At 66.3% G+C, this 18,739-nt stretch overlaps 1 protein-coding gene across 3 annotated transcripts; it reads right to left on the reverse strand.

Annotated features, from left to right (window-relative positions):
* Window positions 1-13: 13 nt before the first annotated feature.
* USP2 (ubiquitin specific peptidase 2) lies at window positions 14-18,720 on the reverse strand. 3 transcript variants are annotated; one of them, XM_080366426.1, is made up of 13 exons: window positions 17,123-18,720; window positions 11,602-12,365; window positions 3,919-3,969; window positions 3,518-3,641; window positions 3,139-3,250; window positions 2,948-3,058; window positions 2,716-2,780; window positions 2,519-2,622; window positions 2,365-2,445; window positions 2,132-2,210; window positions 1,908-2,015; window positions 1,594-1,714; window positions 14-1,477 (listed from the first exon to the last, which is right to left on the reverse strand). In XM_080366426.1, the coding sequence occupies exons 2-13, from the start codon at window positions 12,322-12,324 to the stop codon at window positions 1,390-1,392; spliced, it is 1,767 nt and encodes a 588-aa protein (XP_080222552.1). In that variant the 5' UTR covers window positions 12,325-12,365; window positions 17,123-18,720; the 3' UTR covers window positions 14-1,389. The 3 variants fall into 3 exon arrangements, with proteins under 3 accessions (XP_080222552.1, XP_080222553.1, XP_080222554.1); XM_080366427.1 differs by lacking the exon at window positions 17,123-18,720 and adding an exon at window positions 15,472-17,096; XM_080366428.1 differs by lacking the exons at window positions 11,602-12,365; window positions 17,123-18,720 and adding an exon at window positions 6,572-7,202.
* Between the last annotated feature and the right edge of the window lie 19 nt (window positions 18,721-18,739).

Raw genomic sequence — 18,739 nt, forward strand, 5'->3', positions numbered from 1 at the left:
ACGTACACAGCGCTCTGTTCAAGCTAAAATTTATTCCTGCACGAGTCTCCCTTGTACGAGACACTTCCCACCCATCTTGCTTACACAGTAAACAAGCCACTTGCCAAGCAGCAACGCTGCCCCAGTTCGGTACCTGCCGCGGGCAGCCCCTCCATCCTGGCCTGCCCTCCCCGGGCCCTGCCGGGATGCCCCGGGCTGGGCTGGATGCTCACCGCGCCAGAGTGCTCTGCCTGTGCCCGCAGGGCCAGCGAGGGCGAAGCAGGATGGGTTGCTGGGTTGGACGTAGCTGCCTTGCAGGCTGGGGCTGGGATTGTGCTGGGTCGGGCCCATCTTTCCTCCCGCTGCACCTCAGGCAAGGCGGGATGGGGAGAATAAATTAGAGAAAAGGCTAAAAAGGCCACTGGCGTTTGCTAGCTGGAGGACAGAGCAGCAAGGTGGGTGGGGACGCGCATCCCCGGGCACCCGGGGGGGCTCCTGATCGCAGGAAGAAGAAAGCCCCAATTGCAGATGGTCCCGGAAAGCCACTGTCCTCCCCTCCCCCTCCTCCACAGGACGGACATTCCTGTGCAACCCCAATGGCCTCCCGCTCCCCTAAATGGTTTAAGGCACCGTTGTATGAGGAGGCAGGTAAAAATCTACCTGAAGCATCCCCCGGCACAAGTCCCTGGAGAGCCGGGAAGCAGTGGGTTGCTCCAGGTTGAGCGAAGTCCACTATAAATACATATAAATTCCACAAAATGTTTTCCTTCTTCCTGTCCATGAGTCTGGGCCTGAACTCAGGCTGCTTTGAGGAGTGTGCATGGGGCAGCTGGTGGGGACGTGCTGCCTGCGATGGGCAACTGGAGGGCTGGGCTCATTTGCCAGGAGGTTCCCAAGTGCCAGGAGGAGGCCAGGAGCAGTTCACGAATCCTCTGGGATGGCCAAGCGGAATAGGAGTGCCAAGACGCCCGGAGGGATGCGGGAGGCTCTCCTAGGTCCCCAGCTCTGGCTGCTCTCCCAGGGGAGCAGAGGTCCTGGCTGAGTCAATGGGGCAGGCAGCCCCATGCCCGCAGAGTCCCTTGCTCAGTACTTTTATTACACACCACCAAAAAAAAAAAAAAAAAAAAAAAAAAGAAAAGAAACTAAAACGTACCCCAAGGCAAAACCCAAATGCCAGAGACCAGGAGGCGCCTGAGCTGCCCGGGCCCTGCCCCGCCGTGGGCTGCCCTCCTCAGTTTGGAGCTGGGGTGTCATTGCCTGGGGTCTTCTGGCCGCCTCCAGCCTCCCCCTGCAGCCACCTCGGGGTCTCTCCTCTTCACCTCCCTCTTGCACCCGGGGAGCAAATGGCCGAAACCTGGAGGGGCCAGCTCTGGGGGGTGGCGCAGGGGGTCCCCAGGGAGGCAGGGCTGGCTACATGCGGGAGGACGGGCTGGCCAGCTCATAGAAGAGCAGGTAGGCATCGCTGCTGCGGACGTGGCTGGATGACATCGGGGTAACACTGTGGAGATGGGGAGATGCGCTGTGAGCAACGGGGATAAGGCACCGGGGTGCCCTGGGCAGGGGGTCCCTGCTCGCCCTGATCCCACCGCCACCCTGTCCCACGTGCAGCCTCACCGGGAGTCGTTGAAACTGTGCCACTCGCTGGAGACGGGGCTCTTGCAGTAGGCAGTGTAGTGTCCCCCCATGGTGGTACCCGAGTGGTTGGAGACGGCGTAGAGGTTGTAAACAGCGTGGTCTGCGGGGAGCAAGGGTGGTGCTCAAGCCATGCTGGTGGCTGCCCCACTGCCCCCCAGCACGGAGCTGGAGCCAGGAGGGACCAGCACCCCGAATGTCTGCAGCTCCCACCGCAGGCTGCAGCACCCTGGGGGCATGAGGGACCCAGCTGGGAGCCCAGGGCTGGGCTGGAGCCGTGAGAGCCCCGCACTCACTGCAGCTCTGTGAGGCGAACTCCCGGAGGTCCAGGTCCTTCAGCTGAAAGTTGACGAAGGTGGTGAGCTTGCTCGTTCGTATCCTGGCCTCTGAGAAGCGCTTCAGGTCTGGGGGGTCATGTCAAGGAGCCAAGGGACAAAGGAGAACCTGTAAGGAATCGCCTGCACACACCCCCTCCCCCACCCCAGCACCCCCTGTCCCTGTCCCTCTGCCTGAAGGATACGAAGCACCAGGATCTTGGGGAACTTCTGGATGCTAAATTTCTTTGTGCACCTCGTCCTGGCTTTGCAGCGACAACATGTCTGTGGGAGACAAACAGCACAAGCAGGAGGGTGAGGGCAGTGGCCAGCTCCACCGGGCAACAAGCCCACAGTCCTGGCAACAAAGGCATGGAGGAAAAGGGGCCCAGCCTGCACTAAGGCAAGCCCATACACCCCCGTGCCCCGTGTCCCGTACCGGCTTCTCATCCCCGTCCAGCACGTCCTCCTTGGTGAAGAGCCGTAGGCAGTCCATGAGGGTCACCTCCCCGTAGCCCTTCTGTGGGAGCACAGTGTGGGTTAGGGACAGGGTGTGTGGGGCAGGGGGCCGGGAGCCAGCAGGGACCACTTACCTTGGGGATGGGCAGGGACAGGTCCCAGAAGGGGTCGAAGGCTGTGGAGCAGTAGCCGCACTCGCTGCAGGTCAGCGAGCTCTTCAGCTGCCCAACGAAGAGGTCTGGTGGGGATGGGACAAAGCAGGGTGAGACCCCCGGTTCCCAGCCCTGCTCCCAGCGCAGCCCTGCCCTCCTCTCCTCACAGCCCTGCTCACCGCTGATGCGGCTGTCCTCCCTCTCCTGGTACCTCCTCCACATCTGCCGGCTCTTCTCGTCATCACTGCAAGAGATGGGAAGACAGAGTGGTACTGAGTGTCACCTGGGGGACACCAGCCCCTGTGACCCAGCCCAGAGGGACCCATGCGGTCACTGTCCCTGGGCCGCGCTTGCAGGCAGTGAGCTCATCGGTGGGGCTTGTCCCCTGCTTCCACCCCAGCCAGCACTCACGGGAGGTGGTCCAGGGTGTCCGTGCTGGCCCGTGGCCGCACCAGCACACGGTTCACCTCGCTGTGCAGCCCGTCGAGGAGGAACCGAAGGAACTCCTGGGCATCCTGCTGGCTGCAAGACACGGGGCACAGCTGGTGAGCAGCAGCAGGGGCTCAGCTCCCTCCTGCCACCCCTGCGCTGCCACCCCTTACTTGTAGCCGACAAAGCGAGGGGCATATCTCTGGATCTGCGTCTTGAACTCAGAGGGGCTCACGCTGTCGTTGGGCGATGAGGTCCACAGCAGCTGAATCAGCTTTGCAAACTCTGTGGGCAAAGAGGCAGCTCAGCGGTGCCCGGTGGCACTGCCATGCCCTCCAGGGCAGAGCTCAGCCACCCACTCCTGGGTCCCCGCGGCCAGCGCTGGCCACTCCGGAGGGGAGACCCAGCCTTCCCACTGCCTGGGCACCCACAGCGCAGCACCTGCCCCAGCAAGGGTGGGGAGAAGCATTGACCTCTGGCTCAGGAAAGCAGGGACGTGCTGCAGGGATGTGCTGCAGGGAAGCCCCGCAGGCGCCGGTGACTGGCGGTTACCTGACATGAGCGCGGTGCGCATGCGACTGTTGTTGTTGAGGTCCCGCAGGTACTGGTTCTGCAGGCAGTAATCCCGCAGCTCCTTGGTGTTGCTCAGGCACTGCAGGATGGAGTTCATGAAGCACTGGGGGAGGCAGAAGAGAAAACCATGGCAACGGGAGGCAGAGGGAGGCAGGCGGTTGCAGGGGGACACCTGGGGCGGGTGGGCAGAGGGTAGGGATGAAGCAGTGCGGAGCATGGGAAGCTCTTCCTCAGCCAGCACCATCAGGAGCGGGGTGCAGGGAGCTGCCGGGGCAAGTGTGGGTGCTGGTGGCGAGGTGAAGGGAGAGGGCTCCCCACTGCCCCACAGATGAGCCCGCAGAGCCGGGGCCATGCGGCCGGGTGCCGGGGTAAGCACTCACCGTATTGCCGAGGTTTCGCAGGCCGGTCAGACCCTGCACTGTTTTAGAGCTCTGCGGAGAGAGGGAACGGGGGTGAGACGGGGGCCAGCGAGGCCACGGGGCCGCAGGCATCTGCGTGGAGCAGACCTTCAAGTCCAAGCAGAGGCCCCATCCTGCCGTGTGCATCATGGGCAGAGCCAGCACCACAGCTGCTCTTTGCACCAGTTGCGCCCAGGACCGTGGCTGAGGAGCTGGTGGGAAGCCAGCGCTTGCCTGCCCCATCCCGCCTGCCCGGCTGCTGCCGCTGCTTGGCTCCCTGGCCCAGGATGATGTGCAGGGCTCAAAGTTCTCCCTGCCTGGCGACACTGCCGGCCCATGCCCCGGGCTGCAGGCCAGCCCACCCCCCCCTGCTGCCTACCCTTGCCAGCCCTGTGCCCCGGGAACCTGGGGGGCAGCAATGCCCTGTGCCTGCCCCACAGCTGCAGGAGGTGCCCAGTGCCCCACTGCTGCCCACCTTGCCCACGCTGGCTGTCCCCTCCAGGACACCCTGCACAAGCACAGCCCAGGCTTTGGCACAGCTGTTTTGCAGGATAAAGTCCGCTTGGGAAAATGCAAGCCCAGCCCCGCGGCAATCAGCTGGGGGGACGGGGCTGCATGCCCAGCGGTGCCCCCCCAGCCGCTTGCTGGCCTGGCTGTGCCGTGCCTCTTCCAGGTGCCCAGGCGCTCCCTGAGCCGGGCAGGCTCACACCAGGCACGGACGGGGGCTGGGGGGGGGTCAGGAGGCATCACCATTCTTTGCTGGAGAGACCGAGAGCGTGGTGGGGGCTGGGGGGCATAGAGCTGCCCACCCCTCTCCCAGCGTAGGGGACCAGATGCTGGCAGGGATGAGTAGTGGCAGCCTGGGGGGGTCCTGCTCCCAGCCCTGCATGCAAGCCCAGCGCAGAGGGCAGTGGTGGGGCCAAGCCCCCCTGAGCTGTGCCCAAGCAGGGTGGGGGGCCAACAGGGCTTGCAGGGTCAGACACCCCCCCCCAGATGACCGGGTTTTAAGGATCCTCAGGCAAACGCCCCAGCTGCCCACCCCAGGCGTGAGGAGGGGGAGGAGGAGAGGAGGGGGCCCAGCAGCTCTGAAATAGCAGCAGCTGGTGTGTGTGTGTGGGAGGTGCTGAGCACCCAGCCCTGACAGCAGCCCAAAATAACCCAGATCCAGTTACACGTGCTCCTTAGCGAAGGCGCAGGCATCACCCACCTCAGGGGGGACCAGCACCGGTGGGGACTCAGCCACCCGGTGTGGGCACACGCGAGTCTGCCGGACAGACCGTGTGCCCATGTGCTGCATCAGTGTCCCCGCAGTGCCCAGTGCACAGGGGTGTCCCCAGCCGTGGTGCTCAGTCCTGGGGGGTGGCTGTGCAGAAGTGCCAGGCAACCCCAGCACTGGTCCCAGGCCAGGACCCCCCGGCTGGGGGGCAGGCTCAGCCGGGTGAGGGGTGCCAGAAGGCTGTGGTGGGTCAGTGCTGCACCACGGCTGGCGGAGCTGGCCTGGTGACAGTCCCTGAGCGGACAGGGCTGAGCAGGCAGCAAGGCAGGTGGGTCTGTGTCCCAACAGCCTACAAGCCCTGAAGAGGCCGAGCCCCCGAGAGCTGGCTGCTCATGTCCCCATGCCTACTGCGGGCAAGGTCACAGTGCCGGGGCAGGGGGGCTAGCAGCAATTCCTGGGTGCTGCCCCACGTGCCCCAGCCATCCCCACCAGGATGCTGCTGGTCCAGTCGCCCTGGTCTGGCAGCTCCCACCGTGTGCCGGGAGGAACTGGCCGGCGTGGGCGCAAACCTCCCCATGGACCTCACACTCGCCCGCTGCCTGGCCAGGCCAGGACCTAGTGGCCTCCCAGAGCCTGGAGCCACCCCAGGGGAGGGCTGGGGCTGGAGGGGGGGCAGGTGCTCCCGTACCATAGCACAAGCCTGCGTGTACCGAGGTCTTATTTCCCCCACACACCCTGCTTTTCCCTCCCCTGGGTGACTCAACTCCAGCTAATCCCCCTTGCCCGTCCAGGGCTTTATCTAGGACACGGTGCTCCTCAGAGGCGGCGAAGGAGAGCTGGCTCACGCGATGGCGGCTGGGGAGTCCCTGAGGCTGCACTGCAGGAGGGGGACAGGGGACAAGGGATGGGGACAAGGGACAAGATCCTTGTCCGTCCCCATCTGGGTCCTCAGGCCAGGCGCCTGCCGGGGTGTCAGGGGAGCGGGAGCAGCCACCTTACATAAGTGCCCTCCCTGCCCCTTGCGCCTGCTGTTCCCACCGGGGGAGATGTGCCCCGGCACCGTGGCTCCAGGGACAGCCAGCCTGCGCCTGGTGGCACGGCCAAGGGGCTAGCGTGGCCAGCAGCCCCGTCCTTCCAGCGGCAAGGCTGGGGCACGGGGACTTGGCCAAGGTCACCGCAGGGGCAGGGCTGGGAGGGGGACCCAGGCGTCGCGACACGTGCTGTCACCTGCTCCATGTCCCTTCTGCAGGCAGGGCACCAGGGCACGCCGGCCCCGCGGCCACCCGGGACGGGCACCCAGCCCCGGGCACCCCATCCTCCGGCGAGGGAGGGTGCCCCGCGCTCCCCGGGGAGGGCAGCCCCCTCCCCCACCCCCCAGCCGGAGGGGAAGGGGCTGCGGGCGGCCGCGGGGGCTCGTACCTTGGTCTTGTTGAGGACGAGCCCGACGAAGGTGGAGACCAGCAGGGACCCTGGCATGGAGGTGCGGGGGCGCAGGTCCTTGTGAAGGTCGGGGAGCGCGGGGGGCTCCTCGGGCAGCGTCACCGTGTAGGAGTCCCTCATGATGGGCCCCGCGAGGGCCAGCCGCGGCTCGGGGGGGGGCTGCCGGGGGGTGGGCACCCCTCGCCTGGGGCCAGCCGGGGCCTGGGGCAGGGGTCAGGCTGCCGGCCCGGCCGGAGCCCGCCGCGCTGGGGTGCGGGTGCGGGTGCGGGTGCCGGGGCCGGGGCTGACGGCACCTGAGCGGCTCTGACATCAAATGGGTGGAGAGGCACCGCGCTCCGTGACGGCCGGCCCCGCCGCCCCACGTGGTACGGGGGGGGCCGGGGGGGGGCCGCGAGGGGCGGCCGTGACCGTGGGGCCCAGCGCCGGCACGGTCCCGGCACCGCGGACCACGGAGGGGGGCGGCGAGCAGCCATCGGTGCCTCCCCAGCACCGGCCGGGGGCAATGGGGAGGCGGTGGGCAGCCCTAGGTGCCCCCCCAGCACCAGCCAGGGGCAATGGGCAGGTGGTGGGCAGCCATCAGTGCCCCCCCAGCACCGGTCGGGGGCAATGGGGAGGCGGTGGGCAGCCCTAGGTGCCCCCCCCCAGCACCGGCTGGGGGCAATGGGCAGGTGGCGGGCAGCCATTGGTGTCCCCCCCCCCGCTGCTGGGATCCCCTGTCCCCCAGCACCAGCCTGGCCAGGGCAATGTGGCACCTGGCACAAGCCCCCGGGCTCCCCCGCACTCCTGGGGAGCGGGGCAGCGGGCCCCCCCTCCCACTGCACCGGCAGCATGGCACTGGCCCGGGGGCTGGGTGGGTGCTGGGGGTCTGCCCCAGCCTGGGGTCACCCGCCTGGCAGAGCGAGGACACTCACACAGTTGTGGGTGCATGGGGTGCCTGTACCAGGGGCTGGCTGAGAGGGTTGGGGGGCTGCTGGGCAGTGCCATCTGGGGGGCAATGAGCAACAGTAGGCAATGCATACCCCCCCTCCTTTGGGGAGTGCATTGGCATTGAGCTCAGAGGGTATTTCAGTGCCTTCGTTGGGGAACACCCGCACAAATCCCCTGTGGAGCAGAGACCGCATCTGGTGCGTCCCCTCTGAGCGCTGGGTAAACTGAGGCATGGGGCAGGCAGAGCTCCAGCTCTTCCCCTGCAGCAAGAGCAGGTGAGGAAGCTGGCAGGGAGCCCAGGTGTCCTGCATCCCGGTCCTGCGTCTCCCGCTGCTTCACCCCTCTGACCGCAGCAGAGCCCTGCGACTGCTGTGCGTGCCCAGGTGCCTTACCCACCGCTCGGGGAAATTTCCATGGGTGACCGAGGGCAGGGAGCGCAGCCAGGCTGCTCTGAGGACAGCCACAGCTTCCAGCCTCACCGAGGGGGCTGGAGGTGCGGAGCAGAGACTGCTCCCCCCATGCCAGCCCCCACCAGCACCCCCCAGCCAGAGCCGGTGGCTGCTGTTTGAATCCCGGTTGCTGCAGTTGCAGCCTCCCCTGTCCGCGGCACAAGCTCGGCGCAGCCACTGAAAGGGCTGACTGGGGAGGGGGGGGGGGGGGGAGAGGGAGGGGGGAGAGGGAGCGAGGCTATTTTTGGCACCAGCAAAAATATCTGAGGAGGCATCTTGCAGTTATTCATCTGCGGGGCCAGGGCTTTTTACATCACAGCAGGACGCTTGTCGTAATCCCCGCTTGCATGTGCACGCATGTGTATATATATATACACACCCCGTGGTGTGTACACCGTACACACGCAGGGACACGGTGTGCACACGGGTGTGTGCACCCACCGGCCTCACACAGCCTGTGTCGGTGCCCCCTGCAGCCGTGGCAGGTCGCAGCCTGGGCCGTGGGCCATGGCACGGCTCCTCGGCGCGCGCCATGCTGTGCCACGCCGGCCAGGGCTCCCAGCACCCTGCCCTGCAGCCCGCTGGTAACCTGGGGGCAGGATTTGCCCCACGGCGCAGCCTGCCCCAAGCACTGCGCGGGGTGCTGGTGCAGCACCCTCCCTGGGGATGCAGCGTGCCGGCAGAGCCGGTTCCACGCCGAGAGGGGTAGCGTTCAGCCACATCCCGTGCTGAACCTTGTGCCCTGGTGACATCGGGCGCCCTGGGCCAAGGACCAAATTCCCCTGCAGCCTGGGCGGCACGCAGGCTCTCGGGGCCAGGCTCGAGCCGGAGGGAGAAGGGGAGACCTGGCGGGATGGCGTCACTCAGGGCCAGCTCCCTGCCCTCAGCTGTCCCCTCTGCAGCGGTGACCTTCTGCCACAGGCAGAGGTTGCCACAGGCCCGGCTGGCACCGCCAAGGCAGGCAGGGCCGGGGCTGGCTGCAGGCCAGAGATGTCAGCTGCTCGGGATGGGACTGCGGAGAGCTGCCGGCGGTTTTGTGGGTGGCTCTGGCCTTCTGACCCTATGTTCACCCAGGGTGCTTAATGGGGCGGCACAGCTCTGCTCCTGCCCCCCGCCAGCCTGCCCTTCCCGGGAGCCAGCACAGCCCTGCGTGGAGCTGGCGGCTCGGCGGGCACTGCTCGCGCCTGCCTTTGCCCTGTGGGACGGTAAACTGAGGCGCAAAGCCACGGCGTGGGTAGGAGCAAACGTTGGCACCCTCACCTCCTGGCTGCAAACTCCTCTGGGTGGTGGTTGGCGTGGTGCAGAGGCAGGAGGCGGCTGGGAAAGAAGGGACGGGAGGAGGTGCTGAGCCAGCCCTGCCATGCCCTGGCTCCAGCGGGAGCGGGTGCTGCCGGCGCTGCTCTCGGGGCTGGGTAATGGGGCAGAACCGATGGCAGCGCTGTGGCTGCAACATGCGCTTGTTTCCGGCACCTGGCACGACTGCAGGTGCCCGAGTCTGTTTTACGATCGGTACGTTTGCTTCCCGGCTTGGGAAAAGGAGGAAAAAAAGCACAGGAGTGGAAAATAGCAGGTGTGCCCATCAAAGCACGAAGGAAACATAAGCCAGTGTCACCGATCCAGCCTGCCCTGGCACAGGTGCCCGCCCCAGCACCCTGTGCCAGCTGCCAAGCCCTGCTCACCTTTGCCACCCCTCAGCCCTGGCTGGAAAGTCCCCGGCCGCACTGGCACGCAGACCACAAGGCTGTGGTTTGGGAGCAGCACAGCCCTGCTGCCCCATGGCCACCCTCTGGCAGCAGGCTGGCACCCACTGAAGTGGGGGGTGGGCACCGGGGGGTGGGGACCCCTGTCCTAGCAGTGGTGGCGAGCCCTTTACTGAGTGCCCATGGCTGGCGGCACCTGCCAGGTCCCCTCTCGGTCCCCTCTCCCAGGGTCTGGGTGAGAGGGGGAGGCAGGAATTCCCTTCCACAGCACCTCCTCTGCTCCCCCCAGCCCCCCATCCTGCTCCCTCGCCCCAGGGCCGGGGTCCAGGGACCAGGCAGGCTGGGCACAGGGGGTCCCACACAGGGCAGGGCACTGCCGGCACTGCGTGCGGTGCAGCTGGCTCTGGGGCGGAGGGCGCTGGGGAAGGGGCAGGTGAGATGCCAGCAGTGGGCTGTGATGCCGCACGCCCTCTAATGCCCCTGCTCCCGTGCCTGGGGACTTGGGTGGGGGTCGAAAACCCAGGTGGGTGCCAGGAAGAGGGCAGAGGGGAGCCAGTCCTGCCAGGAACTGGCAGCTCCAGGGGGTCGGGGGAGACCTTTCCCACTAAGCCCCAACTGCGGGCACCTGGCAGGCAGGAGCAGCCTCCGTTCCTCCCTACCCCGTGCTCCAGCTGCGCATCCCACAGCCCTTTTCCCAGGCCCTTGGGCACAGGGAGGGATGTGGGGGCACTGGGTGGAAAGAGCTTCCTCTCCTGCTTGCAGGGAAGCAGAAAAGAGTCCCCCAGCCCTTATACTCCTGGTTTGGTTGGACGATGGCGGGACAGAGCCACAGGGAAGCAAAGGGCAGGTGGGACCCTGTGCCGGGGCAGACGCGCCTCCACCGTGGGTGAGCGATGGCTGGCTGGGAAGAGAGCGGGAGACAATGCGGGCAGAGCCCGGCCAGATCTTGGAAGGAAACCCGAGTGGAAAATTACCAGGCTGCTCCCCTGCGTGCCCGAGCCGGGCTGTGTGTGGTGCCTGCTCCTGGCCCGGGGCTGAGGCTCTGGGGATGGTGCAGCCTGGGACGCCGAGCGCCTGCCACCACGCACGATGCTGTGCAGAGCAGCTGCTGCCATGGAGAGACTGCTGCTTCCCTGGCTGCTGTGGCCCGTGCTGGTGGCCGGGGCACAGGGCTCCAGGATGGCAGCAACGGACCATGGCCAGGGATCAGGCATCGCGGGGCACCAGTGAAACACCTGACTGGCAGCGGGGCTCCCAGTCACTGTGCCAGAGCCAGTACCAGCCAAACCAGCCTTCCCAGATGGGTGTCTCCAGCATGGCGAGTGCCCAGCCCTGTTGTGTCACCTTCTGGAGCTGGGATGAGGCAGCAGGAAACCCTCTTTGGCCCAGCACCGGGCCAGGGCAGGGAGGGCGCAGAGGGCAGGGGGTATGGGCACAGCCAGCTGTGTGGGGACACTGGACGGCATGTGTCCACGCAGGTTTACACGCACGGGGGTGTGAGTGTGCCTGCCCGTGCTGTCACCCGCTGTCACACACGCATGCAGAAAGGTGCAGCATGCACACTGCTGCCGACACATGGGCACCCTTCACCACAGGGCACCCCGTGAGCTGTGCTCCCAGCAGCGCAGGCAGCGAGGAGCACAGCCCTGCGGAGGACATGTCCCTCCCCGTACACGGCTGCCGCAGCAGCTCTGGCCCAGGGCTGCTGTGCTGGCACGGGCGGCTCGAAGGGGCAGCAGCAGCAGCCCTGCTTGGCACAGATGCAGAAACTGAGGCACGGAGCAACGCACCGAAATTCCCAGGGAGAACATACAAGGTGCCTCGGGCGCCCTGGCTCAGTACAAGCAGGCACGGACCACGTCGTGTGTCCCCCCGTCCCCCCCCCCCCCCGCAGCACAGCTTTGTCCCCCCCGGCCCAGCAGGCAGCACTCACCGTGGGGTCCCGGGTGGGCACATCGCAGTAGCCATCATCCCTCTCGCAGGGCTGCCTGGCACAGTGGGTGCCCAAGGGTGGCAGGGCAGAGCCGAGGGTGGCCTGTGAGGGGCTGAGGGGGCCAGCAGGGAGGCTGCCATGACTGCTTTTCCTCCCATAGCTCTCCAGGTAGCTGCGGACATAGTCGGAGTGTGCAGCAGCCTGGTGGAGACCCTGTAGAGCACCGAGCTCCTGGCGGCCCCGGGTGCTGAGGGCGCTGGGTGTGTAGGTGCTGTCCGAGGCGTGCAGCCCTGAAAACTCCCGTGCCAGGTCTGAGTGGCTGATGGATTTGCGACGGCTGAGAGATGCTGTGGTGGGTAGGTAGCCCGGGGGGCTGCTAGGGCCCCCCACGAAGGGGTAGCACGCACCCCCGCTCAGCCTGCCACTGGGTGGCTGGGGCTGTGTGCGGATGTACGTGGGGCTCAGGCGGATGCTGGAGTCGGGGTACAGAGGCAGCCGGCTGCTGTCATAGCCACTGGTTGGGGACAGCCCCGTGTGGTGGTACCGAGGGGAGGCCAGGTAGCTGGCTTTGAAGCCAATTTTGTCGCTGTCTGCGTAGGATGTGGCCATGGTGGATCCATAGGAGGTGTAGGAGCTGTAGCCGCTGGGCACCTTGCTGTAGGTGGTCTCGGCATACCTGGACGAGTCGACGTACCGCTTCAGGGTGGAAGAGAGCTGGGACATACTGGAGGCTGGGGCTCAGCAGGCTCTCCTGGAGGCATCGACTGCAAGAAAAGAGCCCAGGGGTCAGCACCACCAGGTGCCCACCACCACTGGCACCCACCCAGTAGCCCACTGGCTCCTGCCTTGCCTGGAGAGGCAGACAGGCAACAACGGGAACCCAGGGCATGAAGGCTGCAGGGCAGGCTGTGGGGTGCAGTGTGGCTATGGCTCCTGCTGCCTGCCAGCCCTCCTGGAGAGCCTGGGACAGCAGGGCCCAGCTGTCACTGCCACCCATGTGCCTTCAGGCACCTCATCCCACAGAAGGGAGCCCTGGGGCGCAGCCAGAGGCACCCAGCATCCTGGCACCCACAGTCACCGAAGTCAGGGGACCGCAGCAGTCACCCCTGCCCCAGCCTTGGCATCCCTACCACACAGCCCCGTGGCTGTCCTGCTCTTGGGGCTGGAGAAGGTGTCCCCAGTGCCTCTTCCAGATGGGAGGCAGTTGCATGATCACAGTCATGATGCTTTTGTCCGACTCTGGCCGAGATAGGCAGGCGGGATGGACTGATCCAGCCAGACCAGCACCTTCCCCTTATTATTCAGAGTGAGTACTGGGGTTTGGCAGGGGGTTGTCATTTCCAGCTCACTGCTAACACACCCCTGCTTGGCTGAGGAGCCTGAGACAAGGTCAGGGCGTCAGCGCGGGAGTCCTTGCCATCCATCCCTGCTCTATGCCTGGTGCCTGGCACCAGGCAGCAGGTAAGGACCTTGGTGTAGCCACGACCACCTTTGGAGGACTGTGGGGACAGCCAGGGACCCCCTCATTGCAGAGGCCGGGCCACCCAAGCAGCCTGCCCATCTCCCTGCCGCGGCTGCGCCCTGCTGCCCTCCCGTCAGTAATTCAAGCTGACACAAGTCCTCCCGGTGAGGCGGCTGCCGTGCCCCCGCCAGCCAGGCAGAGCCAGCCTGTAGGTGTGGGTGCCAGCCCAGCCCTCTGTCCCCACAGGTGGCACCTGCACGGAGCAGGAGATACATGGGACAGGGATGGAGGTGGCCAGGGCACACGTGGAGCCAGCCCGGAGCTGGGACAGGGCAGCACGGCAGCCAGCAGCCTCCAGCACCTGCCCGGAGCCAGAGGAAAGTTTGCTTTTAGCACTCAGGCTGGCAGGCTGGTGGCTGGTCCCCTACCTGTCCCGGGGCTGAGGCTGGCACCAGGGCAGGCAGGACCCCAGCCAAGCTCCTCGGTCCTGGCGTTGCTGGCGCTCGGCTCCCCAGGTGCTTGGCGTCCCCTCCCTGGCAGGACAGTGGCTCATGTGGCTCTGAGAGTCTCCAGTCACCTGGGAGATGACCCTGATTCAAAGGCTTTTCCCAGCCCCGCCAGGGCGGGCTCTGGCCCAGCTCCAAGCCAGGAGGTGACGGAGATGGAGATGGTGCCTGGCCCAGCCCTTGCGCAGCCCCGGCAGCACCCAGGGAGCATCCAGGCTTGGGGACGGGCACTGGATCCCCGGCAAGAGGAGCCACCGCAGCGTCACTCGCTCCCTGCCTGACCCTGGCTGGGATCCAGGCTCCTGCTCAGAGCCCAGGAGTCCCCGGCCATGCCTGCCCACAGCGGGACCCCCTGCCTGAGGGAGCTGGCAGCACCCCCCTGCAAGCATCGCCCCGGGGATGGGAGCCACCCCAGCCGCCCTGCTGTGGCCCCTGCCCGTGTGCCCGGCGTCCTCCATGGCAGGCTGCCAGAAGCGACCCCCATGAAACCAGAGTGGTGGGAGGGAGGTGTGCACGGTGGAGATGAGCCCCCCTTGGCTCCACAGACCCTGGGGCGGGGGCTGAGGTCCCCCAGCCACCCCTGCCCAACTAACCCGGCGTGGAAACGCCCGGGGGCCGCTTTTAGGAGACGGTGGTGAGAAGCAGCATCCAGGCGCCATGGCCTCCTGGCCAGCAGCCCAGCTCGCCCGCCAGCCGGCTGCATCCCGGTTGCTGTTATTGCCCAGGGAACCGCCATCCCACAGCGCAGAGGAAACTATTTACAAGCAAGAGCAAGGTGGAGCGCACAGACCTGTTTGGGAACAGAGGCTGAGGCGTGGACGACCTGCTCCCAGGCAAGGACTCCACGAAACACTCCGCTCTTCCCGGCCAGGCTGCGGCCACCCTTGCCAGCAATAGGAGGGCCCAGGGGTGGTTCTGCCAGCTGGGATTTGACATGTACAGTGGGGAATGTTCCTCAGAGGGACATGGGACCCTGGCCAAGGGACTGGCACCCACTACAGGGGCTGGATTGGGAGTGCTGGAGCCCCTCAGCTCCCAGGGAGCACACGCCTGGCTGCCTGCCTTGCTAGGACACAGAGCAGCCTGGCACAGAGACCCCCTCTGGGCTGCCCCTGCCACCCGTCCCCACTGCCAGCAGAGATGATCCTTTGGGCTCAGGACAGGTGCCTCAGTGCTGGCACAGCCCCATGCCATCACCTGCTGCTAGTGGTGCCTGTGCTCTCTGACAGCACCCTGTGCCATCACCCCCTGCCAACAGTGCCCGTGCTCTCTGACAGCACCCTGTGCCATCACCCCCTGCCAACAGTGCCCGTGCTCTCCGACAGCACCCTGTGCCATCACCCCCTGCCAGCGGTGCCCGTGCTCTCCGACAGCACCCTGTGCCATCACCCCCTGCCAACAGTGCCCGTGCTCTCCGACAGCACCCTGTGCCATCACCCCCCGCCAGCAGTGCCTGTGCTCTCCGACAGCACCCTGTGCCATCACCCACTGCCAGCGGTGCCCGTGCTTGCCGACAGCACGCTGTGCCATCACCCCCTGCCAGCGGTGCCCGTGCTCTCCGACAGCACCCTGTGCCATCACCCCCTGCCAGCAGTGCCCGTGCTCTCCAACAGCACCCTGTGCCATCACCCACTGCCAGCGGTGTCTGCGCCCTCCCACTGTGCCATGCCATGGCTGTGGAGCCGCTGCTCCCCATGGGTGTGCGCAGGGTGCGTCTGCCCCCAGGAAAGCCGCCGGCTTGGGAGCGGGAGAGCAGCCGGTGCTTTCTGGCAGCGGGACAGGTGTCTACAGGGCAGCACGTGCCTTGGGAAGCCAGTGGAGGGGTGCAGGGCCCGAGAGGGACAACTGCCCCAGACACAGCAGCTCACTAACCCGTTGGTGCTGTGGGAAGAGAGGTCTTACCCCAGAGGAGTGCTGCATCTGCTAGGGCCGCCTGCACTGCGGAGTGCCCCCCGTCACATCAGAGCAGACCCCAGGGCTGCGGTGGAGCAGAGCGTGCCAGGAGCCTGAGGAGCTGAGGGGGTGTGAGAAAACCCCAGTTCCTCCCATCGCTTCCTGGCCTGCCTGGCCCCTCCCTGCCCGTAATGGTGCTGAGCTTCCCTGCTGCCCAGCAAAGCCCTGGGGCTGGCATGGCTGAGTCAGGCCTCTTGCACCCTCATCATCCTCCCGGCGTGTCAGGGGAAGCTGAGGCACAGGAATGTCCGGTTTGCCATCACATGGCCAGGCAGCAGCCAGCGCCAGGGAGCTGGGGCACCGTGGGGCTGCTGGGGACGCCTGTCCCAGGCACCAGCTCCATCAGCCTTCCCGATGGGAAGCTCAGCCCAAAGCTGGGAGGCAAACACCCTGGGGGCAGAGGAGCAGAGATCCTGCTCCTTCTCCAGCCGCTGTCCTCTGCCGGAGCTCTCCTGCCGGTGGCCTGGTGGCAGCTGTCCCCCTCGGCAGCCGTGGAGCCCCAGCACGGGCTCAGTTTACACAGCACTTGCTCCATCCAAGGTGTTACGGCACAGCTGCTTCTCACTTACGCAGGCTTGGAGCTGTGTCCCCTCTCCCCTGAGACACAATGTCCCAGCCTGGAGGTTACATGGGAGCTCCCAGCCCTCCGCAATGGCAGAGGCAGGACCTTGTGTCAAGCACGTCACCTGCTCCAACCCGCAAGGGGTTTGGGGTGGAGGGGCTCTGTGCCCACCTGACAGTGCCGGAGGGGTGGGACAGCCTCCTGCCCATTCCCCAAGGGGGACAAGGCAAGGGATCCCTCTGGGTATCTTGGTTTCCTTCCAGAAAGGGTGTCCCCAGGCAGCCCTGGGAGGAATGTGCCACAAAGTGTTTGGTCCCTGCAAGGGGCCAGAGTCACCAAGGGGTGTCCTTGGTCAGCAGATAGAGACACCAGCGCCCCGGCGCGCTGCCGGCAGCCTTTCTCACAGCCCTGCTCCGTCACTCAGGGAGAAGCCACCCTGGCTCCAGCGCTGCCCCTCACTGCTCGCCCACCCCAGAGCGATGGGACCTGCCCAAGGTCACACGTGCAGCTGGGGCCAGCCTGGCCAGGGCCCTTCCCCTACCAGCCACTGGGCCTGAGAACCCTCCAAATTCACGCCACATGTGCTGGCCAGGAGTCATCGCCCTGGACTCTCTCAGTGCTGCTGACACACACCCACCCAGCTGCGCAACCTGCTGCCTGCCGCTCCTGGGCCACCCCCAGGGCAGTAAAACCCCAACCCCACGGGGAACCTTGACGTAAGACCCAGGGCATGCGTTACTGCTTTGAGGTCTGCGGGTGGGAAAAAAGAAGGGACCCCAGGGAAGTGCCTGGGCAGGCAGCTCTGCCCGCGCCGGGGGCCAGGCGGGTGCTGGGGAGCGCGCTGGCTGGCAGAGCTGCCAGCTTTTCATACGCGAGCTCTGATCCTGCTCTTTGGAGGTGCAGCGACTGCACAGCTCTGCCCCGCGGTTTTACCCAGCTGAAGGAAGAGGGGAGGCAGTTTTGCTGGCACCGCTGAGCCTCTGGCACTGCAGCCCCCCTCCCCAGGGCCGGTGTCCCCGTGGCACCCCCTCCACTCACCTGCGTGTGGGTTGGTGGGGCAGGTGGCCGGTGGCTGGTCAGGGGCATGAGGCCGGCATGGCGAGGGGCGAGCGGCTGGCCGTGGGGTGATGCCTGTGGGGCTGAGCGTGGGGAGCCAATCCTGCCTTCTCAGGGTGCTTCCTCTGGGGCTGGAGGACAGCGAGCCATGCGAAGGGGCCAGCAGCACCCGAGCCCTTCGCAGGGAAGGGGCTGCCCCACGGACGCAATAGCCGAAGGGGGCCGAGCCAGAGGGCTGTGGGGCTGCGTAAAAACACCACCGCAGAAATTCACAGCTCAGGTTACCGGTAGATAAATATAGTGTCTCTATCTGACCTCACAGGGCGAAGAAATGCTCCTCTCGCATTCCAGCTTTGGAGAGGCTTAAAGGGGACGTGAACCCAAGGGGGCTGGTGGCTCGAGGCAAGGGGGTGCTGGGAGGGGAGGCTGTGGAGGCAGGGGGGCTGTGGGAAGGATGGCTGAGGGTAAGTGTGGGGAGGAGAGAGATCTGGAGAGGGAGATGGAGTTCTGGGAGAGAAAGGATGGACAGAGCGTTAAGAGGGAGCAGGGCGGGACACAATGTGGTGTGGGGGTCAGGGAGGCGGAAAGAGGGGGTGCCCGTGGCTGCCAGTAAGGTCTGGAGCATCAAGGTAAGGAGAGGAGGTGGTCTAGATTTTGCCCCCCTCGGGGCAAGTCGTAGGGAGAAGAACCCCCTAAGCCTGTAGCAGAGGTGGGCATGGGGCAGCTGGTGTGGTGGCGTGGGCACCAGCGCACCCACCCCTCATGGCTCCACGGGGACACCAGGGCACCCACCGGGCACCGCTCCCCAACGCCTGACCTGCCCAGGGTGGCGAGGCCTCGTGGTACGTCAGCGCCTGAGCGGCTGTGACTCAGTGAGCACCTGCCGAGGATAATTAGGAGGGATGTAATTATGGTGGCATTTTCCTCCCTCCTGCCTGGCTCCAGCCCTTAAACAGGGAGGGCTGGGCAAGGGATGCATCTGAGCGTTACTCTGGGAGGCTGCTATGGGGTCATCGGCGGTGTCACAGGGTGGTGGCAGGGCCCTGCTCCCAATCCTGAGGGGGAGCGTGCCCCACGGCCCCCAGCTCCCAGGGCAGCACCCTGACCCCGGGCGGGGAGCGATGCATGGCTGATCCAGCTGCTCTCGGCGATGCGGGGCCCTTGGCAGCCCCGCGGGCAGTGTGCAGGGGCATGGGCAGCAGGACGAACCCTGGCAAGACAGGCACAGCACCACAGGGCCAGCAGCTTCAGGATGCATGTGCACACCCAGCCCTGCTCCCAGACGTGCTCCCAGTCCCAGCAATTCCCTTCCCGGAGGATGGCTGGGACAGGACCAGCCCTGGGGTGCCCGCTGGTACCTACCCTGCCTTGCCTCCCTGCCGGCACAGTGGGCAGCCTTGGCTCACAGCGGGGCGAGGAGGGGGGGTCTCCAGGACTGGGTGGCATGGGATAGGGACAGGGATGGGATGGGGATGGGGCTAAGGGCCTGGGTGCAGGGGTCCGTGCTCCAGGTGGGCAGAAGGGTATCACCCTCCCTGGGAAAGGCAAGTCTTGTCCCTGCCCGCTTTTCTCCCGCAGGGCTCAGGCTGCTGGATGCCT

Source organism: Falco punctatus, assembly GCF_963210335.1.
Source record: "Falco punctatus genome assembly, chromosome: 16".
NCBI classification, from domain to species: Eukaryota; Metazoa; Chordata; class Aves; order Falconiformes; family Falconidae; genus Falco; species Falco punctatus.

What these genes read in the sequence shown, in the direction of transcription:
- USP2 (XM_080366426.1), bottom strand. Translation starts at nt 12,324, where the DNA reads ATGTCCCAGCTCTCTTCCACCCTGAAGCGGTACGTCGACTCGTCCAGG. An exon ending in GCGCACCGCGCTCATGTCAG is followed by an intron (nt 3,251 to 3,517) that starts GTAACCGCCAGT and finishes CTTTGCCCACAG; the next exon opens with AGTTTGCAAAGCTGATTCAG. An exon ending in TGGACGGGGATGAGAAGCCG is followed by an intron (nt 2,211 to 2,364) that starts GTACGGGACACG and finishes TGTCTCCCACAG; the next exon opens with ACATGTTGTCGCTGCAAAGC.